The 21,827-nt window shown below is 41.0% G+C and overlaps 1 protein-coding gene across 2 annotated transcripts; it reads right to left on the reverse strand.

The window, feature by feature from the left end:
* Nucleotides 1–915: 915 nt before the first annotated feature.
* Nucleotides 916–17,008, reverse strand: LOC111694008 (protein tipE). Of its 2 annotated transcripts, XR_002763547.1 has the most exons (3): nucleotides 16,194–17,008; nucleotides 2,301–2,889; nucleotides 916–2,224 (listed from the first exon to the last, which is right to left on the reverse strand). XR_002763547.1 is itself a non-coding variant. In XM_023460480.1 (2 exons), exons 1-2 carry the CDS (start codon nucleotides 17,006–17,008, stop codon nucleotides 2,799–2,801), a joined length of 906 nt encoding a protein of 301 aa, XP_023316248.1. In that variant the 3' UTR covers nucleotides 916–2,798. The 2 variants fall into 2 exon arrangements, 1 of the variants encoding a protein (XP_023316248.1); XM_023460480.1 differs by having other exon boundaries at nucleotides 916–2,889.
* Between the last annotated feature and the right edge of the window lie 4,819 nt (nucleotides 17,009–21,827).

Genomic DNA, 21,827 nt, shown 5'->3' on the forward strand with positions numbered 1-21,827 from the left:
ATTATACCGGTGCCAATGACGAGCGATTACGCGAGCCAATTTATTATATACTTTTACATCTACGTTCCGCGTCGTCGGTATTCGTTTTATGAATTACATTATGGTTCTGCCAAGATTTTCTTTTTTTTTTTATGAATTACTTACCACTACACGGCAGATAAGTTACGTTAATGACGGGAGACACTGTCGCAAAGACCATTCACTTTTCATCGCTGCATCAAGGGTAGTATAGAGGTATATGCCGACATTCATGCAAAAATTTTAGCTTGCCAAGTCGACAGATTACAAAAGAAACAAACAGTTTTCTGGTCCTACAACGTTGTCGAGCTTTGTATAAGCAACTTTTTTTTTGTTCCTCATAGATAACACGCTAAGCAAGTAGTCAGAAAAAAACTTGTGTCACTCGTGTACACATTAAACTTGAACCCCACTCACGATGGTTACCTTTATTTTTTTTCTTCATTCATTGATCTTACAATTTTGAAACATGCATCTTTGGCATAAAGGGAAAGGAAAAAGGAAACGAATAAGGTCAAAGTCAACAGGCGCGCGCGCGCTCAAACATTATTAATGTGCTAAAATTTTATTAAACTCATCCAGCCGTATTTTTATCATCACGCGACTTCACCTCGTAAAGTTTGCTTATTATCTCTCTCATAGGCGTATGCTTACAGTAAATGGGTAAATTACGAGCGCACACACGCGTGAACAGGGGATTTTTTTAAAACTCAACTTGGATTAAGTTACAAGATTAACAAACAAGTGATTAAAGACATTTGACATCACGCTGATTGGTCCTCGACGCAGAAAATAGATTGGATTTTTTGTCTTGAAGCTTTACAAACTTTTTACTCAATAATTATTTGGTGGTACAACAGTTACTGCATATTTTCAATCAAACCATACATTGAGGTATCGGGTATGTATTAATATATATTTATTAAAAATAATTAAGCTACATTCGTTAGTTTTCGAATTGGGTATAAGCATGGCAGTGCTGACATAATTTTTCGAAACTACGAATTTGTATTTACAATTGTTACTTGATTATTATAGCTATCACGATTATTGCTTTTTAAAATTGGTATCAAATTGAAAGATGGCGACAATTTCTGATATAAGTGGTATCATTCGTATTTGTTGTTTATATTAAAAATGTTATACAATTTTAGTCGAGGCTATAAAATTCATTTAGTAAGTGTATTCATATTTTGATATGTTTCAAAATTAATCATAAGCTTTTAATGGAAATAGGAAAAAAAACATAATTCAAGAGATTATTTTATCATTCGATGAGGAAAAATTGAAATCGAGGAAGCTAATTACAATCACAGCCTATTTCTTATTCTATTGTTACGAGAACTAGGAGTTCCATCACATATTTTTAGTTTTTAATAATTTATAATAACTTCGAGTCGTACTCTGAATTCATCTTCAAAATTCCCGTAAAATATTACTACATAAGTTTCTTTTTCATTTGTAGGCCATTAAATAATATCATGAATACATGCATTCAGGTTTTAACTCAATTGATTTTTCTATAAAAACTTAGTTGCTCACGCGAAAATCGATGAAAATAGCTGTATATTATATACGAGTGCCCTCCGCACAAAGCATGATTGTACTTAAAATCTATTCCCTATGTAAAAATATATATTTTTTGTTTTATTTTCCTCAAAGCAATACACACTAATTAGTCCATTGGGCGATAAGACGTCACGATTCCAGCTCTGTGACGACATGCTTTTTCCTCGATGTCGTTTGCTCGACGAGTCCTCGTGCAGTTTCTGTCCATGGCATGGATACTGACTTGTGCCGTGTTCAATAAGCGGAAAACGAGTCGAAGAGCAAGTGCTGCAGATCAGTGGACGACTCAAGTAGATCGGGCCAATTAAAGTAGCCTCAGCTGTTATCGATGTCTCTAAGTGCAGAGAAGGGACACAGGAGTGCGCCGTGGAGCTATTGCTTTCCGAAGAAGAGGATAAAGAAAAATCTATAGATTTGTATGAAATAAAAAAATAAGCTAGAAACTAGACAAGATCATAAGGCCAATTACGTGCTCTCATTTAAAAACATTATAATTACATGCTCCGTTCGGATATTTTCCTCCTGCGTTGAAAGTTTTTACAACAGTTCCATTCGGGTTTGGCTTTGTAAATTTTAAAAAGAGCTTTAACCGCACGTCCACTATTACGGTGACAATTATATTCTCATAGACAAGTAGCTATACCATAATTTGGTCAGACAGTCGTTTTAATGATTTGTATGAAAAAACTTTCGGTAGTAAAAACTCTAATTACCCGTTTAAAACGTTAGCTTCTCAGAAATTGTTACAAAATCTCCAGTATATATAAAGAAAGTGCTTGTCTAAAAGGCGCCAGCTATAAGGTATTGCATAATGAAAAGAAAGGTTTTAAATTGCTACTTAATAAACGCAAACAAAAGCTTGTGCGCTTTCCTTTTACTCCTCGTAAATAGGAAGCTTTTTTTCACTCAAGAATGAAAAGATATGCTCATCCAAGAGTCAAAAATACATCTCAGCTTACAAGTAATAAAACAGCTATTAGCGAGAGGGGCGCAAAAGCACGAAAGGTCGTGTTAAAGTTCGCCGCTGGACCATTGTTCCTCGTGCCGTTTGTACAACAATGCCAGAGAAGACGCAGAGCTTGAAAAATAAAATAAAAATATGTACAAAATGCAAAAGTTATAGAATGGGAGAGAAAGAAAGAGAAAGAGAAAGACAGGGAGACGGCTCAAGAGGTAGTCGACAATATCGTCTCGGCCGTCTCGTCGCGTCGTCATAAGGGCCTGTGGTAAACGACCTCACCGCACTCGAAGTGCGTAAGTCGGCGGCTTCGTCGCTCGACTCGCGTACTGATCGAGTGCACACTGTAACACACAGAAACAGAGACTTATGGGTCACATTGTATAAAATCGTGAAATAAAACCAAATAAATATAGAAATGCATTTCATTTTTCTATTCTTTTTTTTTGCGAGTATAAAAGCTGCTGCGTTTGGCTCTCTACGGTACCCCGAGGCTATATATTCCGCAACTTGTGGGGTCAATTACCCAAGTATTAATTTCTACTGTGTATATGCAAGTGACTTACCTTGATCGCTACGGCCGAAAAGTTTTCGATTTACATCTCCGGTTTTCGTGAGAGGCTTACTTTTCTAATATTCCGGTGAAATTTAGAAGGGATACCTGAGAGTTTTCCTAGACAAATAATGAATGATTGCTCGCACGAGTAAATATTGTATTAGCGCCTATAGGTTCAGATTTAGAGCTCATGTTCGCTACGTATAAATGCGAGCTCTTATGAATGATGAAGACCAGTTGTTACGATGAAGAGAACATAATTTGAACAGACTTCACTTTTATACCCACTTGATTAACTTATTTATATGGTGCAATTATATATAGCTTGGCTATGTATACATGAGAAAAAGAGAGAGATAGGGGGAAATACAGGAGAAATAGTGAATATCTAAATTCAAACCATTGTTCGATTTGAAAAAAATTACTATAACAATATATTCCCTAGCAGTGTAGGTAAAAAAAAAGAGAGAACGTATCTCGCTACATGGTGGAAAAAAATCAATCGTCTGACTATAATCGGACCCGATCTACTCGCTGTTGCCGATATGCGAGGCGCAGCAAGTAGTAACGGTGCAGTGCCGTATGCGCGTCAAACTTTTGTAAAAAAAACTTTATCTCACCTAGTTAAGTTAGGATGTATTCATACTGCCATTAACTGCATGTTTTCTTATTCAGCATGAACTACGATAAACTAGTCGTTGTCGACGAGCAAGTATGCTTTATTTTGTTCTATAATCGCATGTTGAACACGGCTTTACGTACAATGCTCGTGTTTAACAAATAAAAAACACTGAGTTCGTTAATTTTTACAATTTCTATTATTTTATTACGACCAGTGAATTGCTTGCAACGATCCATACTTATTAAAACTCGATGATTCAATTATCGTCTTTACTTTTTTCGATAGAGATGGTAACTTTACTGTAACGGGGTAATAAAATCGGATGAGTATTTTTTATATATTTTTTTACTAGGGATCGAGTGAGAAGTTAACACACTGGCAGCATCGCCAAGAAGACTTTTAATTAAATTTTATCCGTTACTCGGATATTATATATATGTGAAAAAGAAATGGGGCAATGTAGCTGTAGCAAACTCGGGCACCCTTTTTTCACATATATTTACTAATATCCCTTCGCATTGAAATGAGTTCATCCCAAGGAAAGTTATAAAAAAAAAAAGGATAATTTTCCGAACAGCTATAACCAGGCGTGCAACTGTAATCGCCCGTGGCCACATGGCCCCGATGAAGCATACATCGCACGGAGCCACACAGAAGAGGCTCTTTTCAGCGAGAGAATAAGGACAGAATTCATATTTTAACCCAAATGCGGAGAAAGAGAAAAAGTCGATCGCCAACAGTAGCAGCCCAGGGAGTGATTCTGTTCGCGCACATAACACAAAGGGATCATGAGTCTATTGTCGCTGCTGCTGCTGCGCGTCCGAAACGAAAAGAAACCTTTTTTCGTGTATGAAACTCGTACAACATACATACAAAAGCGTACGTGTGTGGGTGTGTGTCGGCTGAAAAATCGCTGCTGTACACAGAAAAATATACAGAAAGAGAGAGAGAGAGAGAGAGAGAGAGAAAAATATATATAAGGGTCAGGATGATCGAGCGCGCGCGCGGCTAAAAAAGCCAAGTAAGGCTCTGCGCGCAGAAATCTGGAGCGACGCGACGTGCATATCACGGCCGTTTCATCGCGATAAAGCGCGTATACATTAGATGCACGTGTGTGCGAGAATAGGTGTGTTATATACAGGAGACGTGTGTATATGTATACGTGTTGCGCATGACGTTGTGCATATGCCAGTCGCTGCACTCGCGCAGCTCAAGTAAATTGCACATAGGCGTGTATGAATTAGGTAAGAGCAGTGAGAAAATTAAAGATCGGCACGATGGCTACGGCTTGCGCCGCATCAGTACGACGTGTTATTTTCGCCTTCCTCGCGGAGACGCCCAATTTCTCGGCAAGCGACTGCAGTCGTCGTCGCGATTCGAATGGTAAGCAGCGCGCGCGCGCGGCTCGTGTTTGTGCCAAGCGTTTAATCCTATCACGACGACTGTGTTCGCTTATGGAGCATTTTTTGGAGCTACAGCAGTATATCTCAATGAAAAGGCCAAAGTGAATGCGTAATTAGGTATATATGCAAAGTGTCGCCTCGGACTGCTTGATTTCGTTCTTAATACGTATAGAGAAAAAAAAGCTCGTAATTAAAAAACGACTCTGTAGAAATTTGCATAGCTTCATTTGACAGGACTTGACCCTGACGTAATAACAAGAAAGTCGCCGAGCGACTTGTATAAATATATACAGCACATACATCACGCGATCGTCAAATCTTGCCTAGACACGCACGAGCTGGCCGAGTATTGTAAGCATTAGTTTTGACAAGCGCAAAGGCCACCACGATTACGTGTCATTTTTAATTCCATGCAAATAAGTCTCTCTCTCTCTCTCTCTCTCTCGGTGCACGGCGTATTAAAACGACTTGTAGCGCATTATAAAAGCGCCACGCGTATCCGAAGCTCTCCACTCTCGATCGGATAATCGCTCGATGCTCGGGGACTGCGAGGCGACGAAACGCTTGTTTTACACCTTGAGCAGTTTGTATATGCACACGGGTTGCGGCTGTATGTATTATATAAAGCCGTTGCGTAAAGTTTCGCTCGACAGACACAAAAGATGAAAATCTTTTGTCGAGTTGGCGCGAGGCTGCAATTCCAGCGAAATATCAAAAACGTGACTTATCAATGCTTCGGTGTCCAGGCCCTAGGCGACGACGACAACGTCGACGACAATGACAAAAAAGTGCAACGATTGTATTGCAAAATGTTGTGCGAGCCTCTGAAATTGTCCCCAACAGATGTTTCGCCGAGCTATAGAGCAGGACGAGCAGTACAATATAAACCCATTGGACGTACTTCGCCGTGACTTAGAATGGATGACAAAATATGATTGTACCTAAGTCAACACTTTTTTACAACATTCCTATATCTTTTATGTTGGTAAAATTTCATAAAATGAATGTTGAGGGCTCTAATGTCTGTTGTGACTGTTTCTATTCGCGCTTGGTTCATTTTCAACTAGCACTTCTATAGTCAACTTAAAAACTCCATGATCTTTTTTGTATTTTATTCCAACAATCCATCTCATAAGCGATACTTTGCTAATGAGTGTGCTGGTCCGCTTTGATAAATCACAAAAATATGACTTGCCACAGACTGCACAGTGACTTATGGATTGAATTTATTTAACTGAGTATGTCGATATCTAGAGGCAATCCATCATTCTACGAAAGTACCAAAGATCCGAGTTATGTTACGAAGAAATTCCAAATGGGTTCTTTAATTCAATTATCAATGAATTAGCATAATATATATGTTTCATTTAATGGATCTGCATTACATCGATATAATGGAGGATAATTATCTGAAATTATATCGAATGGGAAATCCCAGAGAAAAAAATTCAACTTAGGACAATGGTATAAGTCAAAAATAGATGATCATAATAATTATATGAGATTTGAGGTCACTATGCCAGACGTTTCGAGCTAAATTCACAAGACATACGAAATGACCATGAAATCGATCCTCAATGCTTTTACCAATAACAGCTGTTTTCCTGCATTCTCATTCGATAAAAGATTCGTCTTTCCGAATAGTTTTAGTAGCTAATTTTTAGAACAGGTCGATCGACTCCAAGTGCAAAAGGAAGTTTGCGCTACTGAACTAGAATCAGGCTCGAGGGTGCATACGTACGTACACAGTCACAGGGACTGGGGAGCTCGCGCAAGCTTATTTAGTGACGAGTCAGCTCATTAGCTAGAAACAACAGTGAGGTCAGATTCTTGGTTTCGCGCGCGCGCTTGCCCTTAGTAAGAGAGTAGGGGGAAGAAAAAAATAATCGAATTCTCGCGCCCCCGCGGGGCACGTAGCGCGCGCTCGTCGTGTTAGCTTTTTAATTTTTTACTTCTATTCTTTTGTTCTTCTCTCTTTGAGGGAATTTCAGGCGGATACCTTCCGAGGCTCTAAACGTCCAACTTTCAACAAGTTGATTTCGGGGAAAAGTAAAGAATTGGCGCGTATAAATCGTCCCACTAGAACAAACAAGTCAAAAATCACGCGGCCGTACAGATGAAAAGTTAACTTGGCACAGAGAGAGAGAGAAAGAGAAGCAGCCGCGAAGCTGTTATCACGACAGCCATTTTTCCGAAACTTGTTTCGCTACACGCGCGCAACTGCCGAGGCAGGCTTTAAACAACAATACGAATTCCTATAAAACTTGTGCTCTGCCATTGCGAACTATACACGCGATACTTTGAGAATATATCATTTCTATACGCTGCCGACCCGCGTAAACAGATATGCATTTGTACGCATAGCGCGCGCGACCAACCGAGAGAGGGGAAAAAAATCCGATATCACGCGGCGTCGTTTTCGATTAACGAACGGCGTCAGTAGCGCTACTACATATTTTTTGTAATAAGTTTTCTCGTCAGGAATAATAGTCAGCTTTATATACAGAATCGTACCTCAGCCTTCAGATTAAGATTTTAAGTTAATAAATCTCAAGGCATGTGCTAGCGCAAGTCCAGATAGAAAGAGAGGCTTAGCTAATTTCCGAGAGTTAGCTTTAATGAAGTTAAACTTGCTTTAGCGATACTTTGAAAAGATTTTTTCCTTTTTTTTCGTGGCTCGGCAATTATCGTCGAATGAAAAACTAACTATGCCTCGCATTTTCTACGCTACTCAAATACAATGGCGAATATTTGAAATTTTCAGGTGATAAAAAAGGAAGTATGCACGATGCAGTATAAGGAAAAATTTTGAACGAAAGCGCGAAAAAAAATAATTATGTTTTCACTTTTCTGGACGCTGTAATATAAGAGAGAGACAGAGAGAGCGTAACGTGCAACGCCCGGCCGTATATTTATGCGCGTATATCCGTTCGCAGAAACTTCATCTTACAACTCGCGCGTACGCTACTATATGGACGCTAATAACGCGAAGCGCAAACTTTTCCTGAAATAAGGTATAATGCCGTCTATTAGACGCCGTTTGCTTTAAATATATAAAACAGATGTCCAGCAACACTGAAAAATGTTATCCAGCTCCAAAAAGTTTTCTCTTTCTCTCGCTTCAACAATGTACAGCATTGAGATTAATTACACTTCAAAAGCAATAATATCATAAATTGACCGCAAAACTCTGCGGGCATGCTTGGACCGACGCATCGGTTTCAATTTGAATTTAATGCAGAAAATTTGTACATCGATATGGTAATTGATTTAAAAGGAAATTTTATCAGTCGAGAAAACAAGCGAACGAGTCCTTTGGCTGGCTTGTTTTTCAGTTCCAGGCAAAAAGTTGGCCTTAGTGTTATCTAGTCGGCATAGGCCATCTGGCACAAGTCGGGCTTCTTAACAAAATTGCACTACTACGTAAGCTATATGGAGGGGTATATGCGCGCAATATATACATACGGATGCAGAGAGCGGGAGAAAGAGAAAGAAGTAAATAGAAAGAAAACGTACGATTCTTCATGTCATCTTCGTTGCGAAAAGCTTCGTAGAGACGAGAAGAATTATATATATGGACTAAACTACATCAACTGTGATAACCCAATCGAAGCATGAATGTATTTTTAAAAGGTACATTGAAAAATTATAATTTTCAAAATTGTATGTTCATCTATTCATCATGGTTCTACAAAGGCTCAGAGTTTTCAGCTCACTTCCTTAATCTTATAATATAGTTAAATGAAATAACTATTGAAAATTGGAAAAGCAAGTGAAATTCAGCAATGTGAGAGAAAAGCTATAATTTTTATCCTTAGCATGCTACCAAAATGTCTCTCTGTCAGTCAATTATTAACACATTTATTGAAAATTCGTGTATTGGTTTTTTAAAGAACCTTTTACAACAATAGGCCATTCGAAAAATTAATATAAGTTTATTTTAGGACATTTTTTCATTTTTAAGTATTCTTGGGTTGTGAATATAATTTATGACCGCGAATTTAAATTCTACATAAAATTTTACATAAACAGTCATAATTTAAATATTTTATTACAGTTTCATAGAAAATGAAAGTTCAATATTGAACTTGTATAGAGCCATGTGGAATGCCGGCCTAGAGAGCTTAAATTTTGGATTTTCTTATTTGTCGCTGTACTCTTTCATAGCATGTCCGTATAGTTTCAATTCCATTATTTGGTTTATCACAGTAGACGTGGTTCAACCCATATATGTACGTTGCACCGTGAGAGTAAGCGAAGAAATTTAATTTGACTTTGGTCTTTTCTCGCACTCTTTCTCTCTTCTTTTACTTTGAATCCTTTTTTGACTTCAGCGACAGAAAAGTACACCAACTTTTGTTTTTTTTTCATCCAATAATCAATTATAGCTTTTTTATAAATAAAAGTTAAATTAAATTTGAAGCTTCTACTTGCGCATTAGCGCGAACACGCTCTTCATAAGTCAAGTCTACTCGTAAAAAAATGACAGTGTGCAATTCAAATAATTTTCCATGGCTTAGTTGGGTATACGCGCAGCGTTAATTTCGTACGCACTCGAAAACGCGCATGGGGCCGAGTACATGTACGTAGAGAAAAAAAGGACGAGAAATGTAAAATTCTTTATAGCGCAAACATAAAGAACATTCGCTAACCCAACATGGGGGGGGGCGAGTAAAAAAAGAAATCCCCGACACTGATGAATAAATCCTGCATAACTTGTTTAGTGCGCCGTAACGTACGCATACTACACACACGTGTTCACCCTTACACACACGCGCGCGAAATGTAGGTAATGCCGCGCGTACGGTATTTACTGCAGCGTATCTGCGAAATTGCGCGCGCTCAGCTTAGCTGAAGGAAAATTGTAGTAGCCGCGTATACGCGGCCCGAGTTAATGCATATAAGCGTCCATAAAACGCTGGAATGAGAGACTCGAGCTTAGAAGCCGCGCTTTGTTAATGTAGGACAAATATTTTTAATTACATTGTCTATTTGGCACAGGCGGGACGTTTTTACAAGCGATGCTCAGCTCGTCAGACGGGCTTCGGAGGGACGGAGAGACGAATAAATCGAATCCAAGTGCATAATCATAAAAGCTTGCGCAATATCGTTAAGGAAGAAACAGGCTTATAGATACTTGGTCTTCATCCAGACCAGAAGTCTTTGACTCGAACAGTTCGATACACGATTCGATATAAATTTGTCGGTATAAAAATTCGTCAGGCATCGCAAATGCGCAGCTCGCGTTCGTAGTGCACGGATAGGTATATAAGCGCGCCTATACACACAGAGATATGAAATTGCATCTGTCGGTGGTGGTGGTGCGCGCTTGCTTCTGTGCGCTCGGCAGCAGCAGCAACGTCGGCCTCGCTGCAAGCTCGCACATACATAGCTCGCACACATAAGCGACACACAGAGTCGTGTGTATACTCACGTAATATAACTAAAACGTAGTGCGTGCCGGATATCTTATCTCGGACGTGTCAGCAGTCGGGCTGCACACTAGACTGTGCGCACTGTTATATGTCGGCTGACTCTCGTCGTCGTCGTCATCGTATATATACAAGCGCATACACAGCTCGCAGAGAGTACGAGCAATAAACGAAAAGGGGGTCGTACTATACCATGGGAGAGGGGATGCTCTGTGTGTAACTATAGTGTGGTGAGTACCCAAGTCACAGGATACATTGCTGAAGAGTTTAGTGTGTGTGTGTGTGTGTGTGTGTGTGTGTGTGTGTGTGTGTATGTCAGTGAGCGAGAGAGAAAGAGAGTGAGAGAGAGTCGAAGGGAAAAGAGAGACGGTCGATCGGCGCAATTAAGAGCCCCTTTGACGCCGCTCTATAGCCTGGCCGCACCGCAGCACCGGTCGATCGGTATGTGTGCGCTCGGCGCGCGCGAGGACTTTTTAGGTCATTCGGACGACGACGCCGTTGCCGCCGTTGCCGCCGCCGCCACACGTCGCAGCACCGCACGCTCGCAAAGCTATGCTCGTCGTCGTCGTCGTCCCATCCTCTAGCTCCGCGACGTATATCTATGTTTAGCCGAGACAAAGACTATTACTCGTAACGTACATATAGCTGGCCGTTGGCTCGTTTCGCGCGCGCGCGCCCAGTAGAGCTTCGTGTGCGGTCTCTAATGAGCCGCGCGATGGCCGATCGTATGCGGCCTATAGCCACCTTTTTTTTCCAACCCATACATGCTTCGTTTCTACCCATATGAATTATATTCCGGAATGGTCCTGTTGGCCTGCGAACGAAAACACATTAATTATGCAGCGGCACTCGGACGTGCAAGCGCTCACTAGAGCTCGTAATGAATTTTCGTCGGGCAGTGACAAATTATTATCCGATCGCGACGAAGCGCCATAAGGCATCGAAATTTTTGTAGACCGTCTCGTAACGACGAACCCTGTTACGACACAGTTTGATTTTCACGAAAATCACATAATAATTATGCTCCAAGTGGAACGCAGCCGATTATTTCAGCGAAACTTTGCACTTCATTAATTATGTATACATTACCTATTAGGCTCGCGCACAAGTATTACATTCAGTTGCAAAAAGGGCAAACAGATTCAAGTATGCCTTCGTCTTATTTCATGATATTTCTTATATCGCAAACTCTTTCTCTGTATAACTTTCCTTATACGCAACCGCGACTGACATTTAGACAATACCCGGCGTATACAGCAGCAGCAGCAGCAGCAGCACGAGAGCAAAGAAAGAAACAACTCGGTGCTGCGGGGAAAAAACGAGAGCGGAGTCAAACGCAACAAGCATTATGCCACTTTGCCGCCGACGCGTTGCAAATCTCGAAAAATTCTCGCCAACCTATAGAGCTCTGGCTTTATATACACGCGCGCTGCCGCAGCTATCGCCCGCTCCCACTGAAGTCTACGTAAATACTGCAAGTTTTCTTTACGGCTCTTGGCTTGCATAGCGAAACAATGGCTATAATGTATGTATGTATCGCGTACAATAAAAACGTTTTATTTCGCGGCACTTGCTCTTTTTTAATATTTGATCGAAGCGCTTGCGAAAAAAAAGAAGTATGACGACTATAAAGACTACGCAGCTCGTGGCCTGTATACACGCAACATAGAGCGAGCCGCTGTGCAAGCGTGAACCTATATTTATAAGTAACGCAGACAATTATAACGCGGATTTTCTCGACGTGTTTTCTTTTTTTTCCCTCCTTCTTCTTCTTCTTCTTTCCAGACCGCGAGATACATATTATTAATGGACTCTTGGCCTCGTGCAAGTGATCCACGACAGATGCGGTTGGGCTTTCGTGACTTGCTCGAATAATGAAATGCAAAGTATCGTGCTTCATCGATAAAAAAATTGTGTTCGCGGTCGGTGGAGCAGACGAAAAATCGATCCTTCGAAGCGTTCTCCAACATTTTTCATCCTCGCTATTGCTCGCGCTTTGCACTCCGGAATTAAAAGTATACGCTCGTCCGCATTTCGGCGCACAGAGCTTAAACGGCGCACGCCCGTGTAAATTAATATTCAACATTTTCCTCTCTTTCTCTCTTCCCTGGCTAACTTTTAATACTTCCCAGTCGCGTAACTTCTTTCGTTATTTCTTTCCTTTCGCAAAATTGGATTTACGAGTGAAGAAAAAAAAGGAGAGGAAAATCTCGCTTCGATCCATTCCCGTAAAACTATTACCGCACGCGCGTACATGTGCCCTGTTACACCACTATGAGAAACATCAACTACGTAAACTTCCCTCTCTCTCTCTCCATCCCATTCTCTGGCTGATTAACGATTTTTGAGCGCTTCGATAAAATCATTCGAAAATACTATCGCGCGAGAATCGGAAACTCTCTCTTCCTTCTTCCTTTTTTTTCTCCCTCGTTTTTCCTCTTTGGTATCCTTGAGCGTGTGCGCGCGCGAGCTTCGAGAGAAAAAAAAGTTACGGAAGGCTATGAAGTTTATCGCGAGCGAGCGCTGCGTCCCACGAGATTAGATAACGCCCTGATGCACCTCCCGCACCAGCATGGCGCGTGCATTCGGCCGTTTCTTATAAACGTGTATCTCTCTCCATGCATACGGAGTAAGACGAAATTCAAACCAGGGGACAATAAAAATCTTGTTACTCGCGATTATTGTATAGTCGCATTGATGGAGTGTATAACATCGAAAAACATATTTTATTTTTTTTCATTTATATAAGAATAAATCGGGAGGGCAAAAGTCGATAACGGAAGGAAAAAGCAATTCTTGAGTTTACAAAATATATCCTGCGCGCGAGCGCTCGGGTCTCTCTCTCTCTCTCTCTCTCTCTCTGCTTTTTTCCTTTTCGATTATTCTGCTCTTGACAAGCTGAAAATGTCATGCGCTATTTGTTTTTCTTTTATTTTTCTCCGTCCTGTTTCTCTCTTTCTTTCTCTCAGTTCTGAACTTTGAATCCTGCGATTCGATAGATTCGCATGCACATGAGCTGATCGAGCGCTCGGGGTATTTCACGTTACTAAAAGGACAATCAGAATTGAAAAATCAAGATATAAGGAGCATTCTTTACCTGTTTGCACACATACAAATTGTATCTGTTTCTGTCTTTCCTTTGCAATGTGTAACCAATACCAATTACCTAATGTAGATTATTCGGTACTACATTAACTGTATAAACTGGCAAAACAGACGCGAACTCGCCGATGTATATTATGGAAATGATATACACGTGTACAACTGCACACATGTATCCGTTGTATAGCACGACTGTGGTTTGAAAAAGTTTATAGTCATGCGAAGCTGTTAAAATCGATGTCGCTCTCGTGCGAGTGTTCCGTATGTGTTGGTGTGTGGGTACAAAAGCGAGTCTGTATAAGCGAAGCAACGCTTTTAATAATATATGTACAATTTTGCATCGATAATTCAAATGCGTATCAATGGAGTATCAAGTCGTTTGCCAAGTTTTATAATTAACAATGAACCGAGTTACGTAACTTCGCATAGACTATATGATCAGATATGTGTCGATATGTTAAATGCAGCTGTATCAATTATATTAATGAACAACGCAACTGACATTTTTTTCTCAATAAATTTATGTATTCATTTTTGCATCAAGCTTGAAAATTACAAAAAAAAATCTCACTGAAAGGCAGTAAGCGATCTTATACAAATGATTGATTTCTATTAAGTAAAATGCCATGAGTTGAACGTATACCATTATAAATAGTTCATTCAAGCCGGGTGAACTATATATGCGTGACATAAAAAAGTAGCAATTAATAATACTTTACACTTTTCATTAATGCAAAAATAATATGTATCCGAAAACTGTCACATCCACATATTTTAAATATGCACTTATGAATCTCTCGGCAGAACTTTTCACACTTTGGTAAGAAGTCGAAAATTTTCAGCATTGAACAATTTTGTTTCACGTATTAAGTATAGGAACATATCGTATTGGTCTCAACGGTGCCCTCGCTCTTCCATACAGTCGATTAATTGTCCTCATAGGATAATAAAATTGAAAAAACTTATGCTTAATATATTTTTGTACTGTACCTGTTATTCCTGGTGCAATTCACTGATTTTTTTTTGTTTATTTTGCAATAAGCACAAACATTGCATTCATTTCGTTGAAATCAACTATCTTACATGAGTATTATAATTTATTTTTTCGATAAATTTATATACATTATGTTCTGAACTACAGATGCATGAAATTTTCGTGTGTTTGTGGTATAAAATTCTGTGTCAAATGTGATGTTTGATGCAAATAATTCAATCGCTTAATTTATTTTTAGTGCATCATCTAGTATCTAGTCTACTTGTAACGATCTGTTTTGTGAAATTTATAGATTTCGTGTGAACTATACAGTTGTCATCGATATTGTACATCGAATCACATCATACGTACTATTATTCTAATTTTTCTAGCAAGCTCATAATTTCTTTTGCTACTTACTAAACTAATGAATCGTGACTATTTTATTGCATCATTCTTGCAAACGAAAGTACATTTTAAAAAAGCGTCGAATTTAACGTACATCAGTGTAAAAAATGACGACTTTTCTAAAGTTTCTTCAGTTTTTCAAATTGAAATTTAAGTTCATGCGCTTTACATAATCATTGTAATTGTTTAAATGTAAGTATATAATTGTCTATTTCATCATTCGCACTGCAAACACACAATTTTGAATAATTCTTTTGGATGCAGTGAAAAAAATATTACTTATCATTCACTACAATTCTTCAAATTACCGCGGGGTCAAGCTGCACCGAGAAAAAATATTGGTTGATTCAACTAATGTCTAAGCAGAATTACTAATTACGAATAAAAGTGATAATCAATTCCTTTAATAATTGATGATCTCTCGGTAAATTTTGTTTCGGGCTAGCACGAGTCCTACATTAGTTCATTTGAAAATTATCATCACGTGGTCATGCAAATTGTTTGTTCATAAAAGTGGTCAAACAAAGTCATTAGTGCCAATTTAAATTCTAAATATTACTCGCCCACAGTGGAATTTGAAGAAAAATGTCAATGAGATTAATCGACCACGATGTAGGTAAATCCTTACCGCAAATTTTCGTAGCTCAAACGAATTTTTTTCTCGGTGCATACATAATATAATGATGAATGAAAGCGGTAAAAGTAGCGCATACTCATGACGGTTTACCAGGCACGCGGAAAAAATCACCGATCAACAAATACTTTTAATTATTGCTTTGACGCATCGGACGAAAAATATTTGAAGGGAACAATTTGCTTTTGGACAGCATATTGCGTATATTTGAACATTCTCGGAATAAGCTCGTTTATGAATGGACTCTATAGGTATAGGCGTGTGATTTTCCAAGTGCCTCGTCAGCGCGTCAGGCCCCCGATAAAATGATGCCTGGCACAATTTACAATATGAGAATAATTATAGATGATAATAATGCAAGTTGAATCGGTGATGATGCTTTTGTTTGCTAAGGTATGTATAATATCTACACGCAAAAGTTAACGCGAGTCAAGTGTCTCTATCAGGAATCGGAGCCAACGATGCGAAAGCCACCCTGGTATATACACTTGCAAAGGTGAAAGCAAAGCCACCAGTACCTAAGGTCGTCGGGCCTCGAGGCCTGCTGCTGATGCGGTTGCTGCTGGCCGGAGGACGCCACCCTCCTGTTGTTGCGATACCTCCTCGAGGGCGGCGGCTGGCAGCTGCAGTCGCAGTGCATGACGCAGAGCAGGGCCGTGGTGGCGAGGGTCGTGACGAGCGGCAGCGCGAAGTAGTGCAGTATGACGTCGACCTCGGCCTGCCGATCGTACTCGGCCATGACGACGCTGCCGTTGACCCGGCTGTAGTAGCAGGGGAACTGCGAGCCCTCCTGGCCCATGAGGCGCGTGAAGTTGTCGCAGTCGACGGCCGGCGGGTAGCCGCAGCCCTTGATGTTGACCAGCAGCACGCCGTCCACGGGGTCGGGCTCGCCCTCGGCGCTGTCCTCGCTGTAGTTCGACCAGGGCGTGTACGACACGTAGATGTGGGTGCAGCGGTAGTACTCGCTGGTGCAGCCCTCGCGGCACGACGACCACGTGCAGTTGAACAGGCCCCAGAGCTCGTCGCGCCTCGTCGTCGTGCACAGGACCGGCTCGGGGAAGAAGTCCGCGCTCAGCGTGCTGATGGCCGGGTCCACGTAGAGCGGCACCAGGAACAGCAGGGCGCAGCCGCCCGAGATCGCGGCCAGGGCCAGGCTCGAGGTCGCGTAGAAGACGAGCCGCTGCTTGCACGTGCGCCTCGGCTTGAGCTTCTTGCGCTGGGCGGCCTCGGCGCTGATGCGACTCAGCTCGAGGAACTTGAGCCGGCGCTCCTCCTGCTCGGCGAGCAGCTGGCGCACCTTGGCGTCGAGCAGCAGCTCCGAGCTGGCGCGCATCGTGCCCCGGCTCGACGGCGCCACCTTCGAGCTGTTGGCTCGGCTCTCGCGCGGGAACGTCGTCGAGGCCTTGAGCTCGAGCGGCTTCAACTCGAGCGGGGCTTCCTTGGTCGGTTGGTGCCGATGCCTGCGACAAGTCGGCGCCTCGGCTTGATGCTCGTGATGGAGCTCCCGACGCCGCTGGTAGTAGTACAGATGGTGATGGTGCTGATGATGGTGCGACGACGATTTGTGGCTCGTGCCGGCCTGCGCTTGCTCCGAGGGGTCCGCCACGGCTGCCGCTGCTGCTGCTGCTGCTGCTACTTGGCCGAGTTAGGATCAGGAGCAGAGCTCGCGATGCTTCGTCGTCGACGGGACGTCAACGGCAGCAACGCCACGATGATGTCGCGACGACTTGGAAGTCGACGGTTGCTGCTGCTGCTGCTGTCTGCTCTTCATCTCGTAGCTACTCTTGCTGTGCACCAAAGCATACTCCTCCTCCATCGCTGGCTGTGATCTCGTCCGCAAGTTCAATTTTCCGCAACGATTTGCTCGATCCGATTGCGTCAATGTCTCGGCGAGTGTTTCATCAATAGAGCTTGTCGCAGCAGCTCTGTCTCTTCTCTCTTGGTCTGATCTGGAGGCTTTTTTAATATCGCCGCGCACGTCTTGCTTCTATGATGGACTAGCTGGGAGGCGGCCACGCGACGACACACAGGCTAGCCTCGCTGTGCTTTATTTTCAATCGCGGCGTTGACTTTGATCAATCGGTTCGGCATTCGATTACTCGCTGCTGCTGCGTTACACGACGCTATGCGGCAAGCATACGTATATGCTTCGAGCAGCTTGCGGACGGCATCAATCTTCCATCCGTTTTCGAGTCCAAACGATTACTATCGTTTTGGCATCATCGATTTTTGAACCTTGAAAATCGGCAGCTAGCCTACGACGACTCTGCTCGAGCCAAGTTTCTTGCAAAAATTCGCGAGTCGGCGATAAATCTTCATTCGGCGTGTGTGCTGCGCGCGTGTCTCTTTCTCTCTATAATCCAGGCGCTGATTGGCCCCTCCCCGCGGAGCTTCGTGACGCGAAGGTCTCGGCAATTTTCGCTCGAAATTGAGCCCCTCAGACTGCCGTACACCGTGTAAATACAAATCGCACAAGTTTGCAGGTTGCTTTGCAGGCGGCACACGCGCGCCTAGTACACTGGCGAGCTGCTCGGCAACTCTCTCAAACGATATATGATCGATATCGGAAATGCACCAACTTAGCACTCGGCATTACACACCTGTGTGTGTGTGTGAGTGTATGTGTGTGTGTGTGTGTGTGTGTACGTACAAGCTCCGTAAGGCAGAGTATATTTGGAGAAAGCACGCAGCCGCTTTCTTGGAGGCGCGTCGAAAGCTCCCCGGGGCACACAACACACATGGACGCACGATCACTCACTTAGAGGCGCTTTTTCTCGCGAGCAAAACACACACGACTCCGTACACCAGTATATGTAAACGCTTACGAGCGTATACGAGGGAAACTTTGCAACAATAACGATCAGCGAGCGATTTGCATTGCGATACGCTGGAAACCGATTGCGCCGCGATCAACGCCTCTTCGCAAGCCGAGCCTCGTAGCGCATTATACGGCCTGTCTGGATGCATACATGCATATTGCATACGTAACATAAATGATCCGTAAAACTTTCCGATATTACGCTCTACTTTGGGCCTGTGTGCTATATTCTTTGCCACTGCTGCTGCTGCTTTGTATCTTGCCGAATTTTCGATGCTTCGTTACATTGCCTTGGAAATTTATCCAAGCCTGTTCGATGAAAACGAGCTCTCGTCGTTTGCAAAATTACAACGATTTTTTTATACAACTCGATGAAATTTCGAGAGCAGCGAAGATACTCTATATCCGCGAGTCACAGCGAGCAATGATCGGACGATATTCACGAATACATCCGCGAGCTGGGCTCACAAGAGACACACAGGAACACACGTATACGCGTGCTTTTATATATATACTATAGATATATATATAGCCGGGACTCTGGTTCGCGCTGCACGCGGTCTCGAGCGCGACTGACGGCTGCCGTCGAGTTTTACTCTCGCTCGTCTTGGCGCGACGGCTCTATATCATACCTGGTATAGCATTGCCCACCGATGGCTCTGTACACTGGGCGGGGTTCGAGGCGCGCAAGCTCGTGCGGCTCGCGAGCCGCCAGCAGCTGGCGATTCCGTACCTTCTCCTCTTCTTCCTCTGCTTTTTTTTCTGTCACCCCTCTGGTCCGGCTCCCTCTTGAAGTTTTTTTCTTTTTCTTTTTTGATTCTCATTTTGCTAACGCTGCTACTGCTGCTCGAGACCCTTGCGTCCAACGTCACGCTTGATTTCACGAATCAACGTTGTGACGCGTTCTCTGCTTCATCTTCGAGTAGAAAGCGTTCTTTTTTATTTTCTGTAATACAACATAGATATTAACGGATAATTTACGATTTTCCATCGATGTAACTTTATTATAACGATCAGAGCCTATACATTATAATTCATATTTAGAAAGACTTACATTCGAAGTTCAAGATTGAAATGTTCAAACGATTGATGTAATTACATAATGCACGAGTTCACAAAGATAATTGAGAATAATTTAGCATGGATTTTCCACAAGAATTTAAAGGCTAATTGGTAACTTAAATGAATCTGTCGTTAAGAATTCATTTCGAAATAATCATTTTTATAATAAATGACACAGTTTAAGTAAATATTTAAATTTGAATGAAGCATTCGCTCTAATCACAAGGACAGAAAAAGGTAACGACACTTTTTAGTCCATCGTATTGTTAAAGACAAAATAAAACAAAAATTAAGAAAAATGCGTAATTTTTACTATTTAATTTTAAGCCTATTTACGAATCTATCGTGTGAATAATTTTTCCAATATCAGTTATAATTTTTTCCAACTTTGATTGTCGATCAAAAAAAAATAAAGATTTGTGCATCAATGAGAATACCACATGAGATTTGGAATCCGGATTTTCTAAAAAAAATCACCAATATTTTTTCTTTTAATCCAATGAGTGGTGTTTTGGGACTATTGTAACAATGACTTTTTTTATTAAAAAATCGTTATTATTATTCATTTTGAAAAGGAACAGCTAGACAGTTTTTTTCTATAAAAATTTTGGAAATATTTATGATTATTTTTAAACTAATTTTAGGGCTTATTGGTTGCGTACATTTTTCTTTCAGAGTCGTTCTCTTCAAGATACAAGAAAATTAAGATAACTCTTTCGTCTGATTAAAGGAAAATAATTTTTATGTGTTTTAAGAATCGAAAATTCATAACATATGAAAAAAATCTATTAATTCTTTAATACTAATGAATCAACAAGTAAAAATTTACAGCCAAAGGTTTGTAATTTTGGCTGAAATAAGGAATTTACGGCTAATTTGTTGTTCATAAAAAGCGTATCATTTCCTCACCACCTTGCGGTAGATACATTGGCGCGCTTTTTTTTAAGTGGTGTCCCCAATAGGCCTAGTCCACTTTCAAATGAATGGGTTTATCAAGTGTAGTCAATTTTATTGGTATGTTTGTGGGTAGAGATTTTATTCAACATTTTAACTCAAAATTCACAACGTTGAGTAAAAGTGACTTAGTATGCTTGTAATGTGTGTTGATGTGTTTATGAAAATGTTGACGTGTGATGATTAATTTACAGTAGATAAATGGGTGTGTAAAAAATTAATCCATTCGCGTTTGTATCAAAAAGTTGAGTGCAAGACACTGCTTGGTCTGCATAAAAAACGTTGAAAATCCATTGAACCATTCAAGGAAGATTGATGCGATGTTTCAGTAGCGTTGAGTCCAGAAAACCCTTTCGATTCCGAGCAATTTCGTAAGCAAATTTCATGTCCTTACCTTTTTTTGCTCTCATTCGTCGAAAGTACTTCATACTTGTGAAAACTACGATAACTGCTACAATCGATGCTAGCGAATGTATTTTTTTCTCTTATATTTGATAATAATCAATGTCTAAATCGTACCATTTATATTTTGGCACATGCTATGTTTTACTTTATCAATAAACCCTAACTTTTTCGAACTTTTCGTATACAAGCTTTTATATTTAGTAAGTTTCAATTGTCTTACAATTTAAATGAAATAAAATAATAATAATAACCAAGATTACTCACAGTGAATAACCACCTAATCCTGGAAGATGTACCCGGAGCCATTTTTGCGGCCACTGCACGCGCTGTGCTGCCTGCACACCCACGAGAGGGCCTGTGTATCATAACATCTCGGACACTCGCCTTTTATAGAAAATTTATCTAAGCAAATCCCTACCTTCTTTCTTATATTTATTGCTCGTCACGGTTAAAAATTATTGTCTCCGTGAACAGTTTCGACCTCTCACTTTGGTCTCTCAATTATGGTTCCAATCTCTACAGAATAATAAAAATCTATTTCTCTTTATATTGACTTGAACATAATTATAATATGGCATAAGAATATTCTGGATTTTATAATCTTCATTTTATTTTTTAATCACAACCGATTGTTTGGGTTTAAATTTCAAATTAATCCGATTTTTTTTGCTCTATAAAATAGTTATGAAATTTAGCGTCGCTCTTTTCTACACGGAATAGACAAAACAATCGAAGACGCACATCTTTAATTTGCGTTCGCAATGCCATTTGCGATGAAAAAGTTTCACTTTCACCTAAAGTGCACATTTTCAATAATCCGGCTGTCGTTAATTTACCTTAATACCAAAATCATAATAGTCGTTCGAATTATGATTCCGTAGAGATAACAGTATTCGGCGAAAAGAGGCGAGAA

Source organism: Trichogramma pretiosum, unplaced genomic scaffold (assembly GCF_000599845.2).
Source record: "Trichogramma pretiosum strain Unisexual culture from Peru unplaced genomic scaffold, Tpre_2.0 scaffold5, whole genome shotgun sequence".
Classification (NCBI taxonomy): Eukaryota; Metazoa; Arthropoda; class Insecta; order Hymenoptera; family Trichogrammatidae; genus Trichogramma; species Trichogramma pretiosum.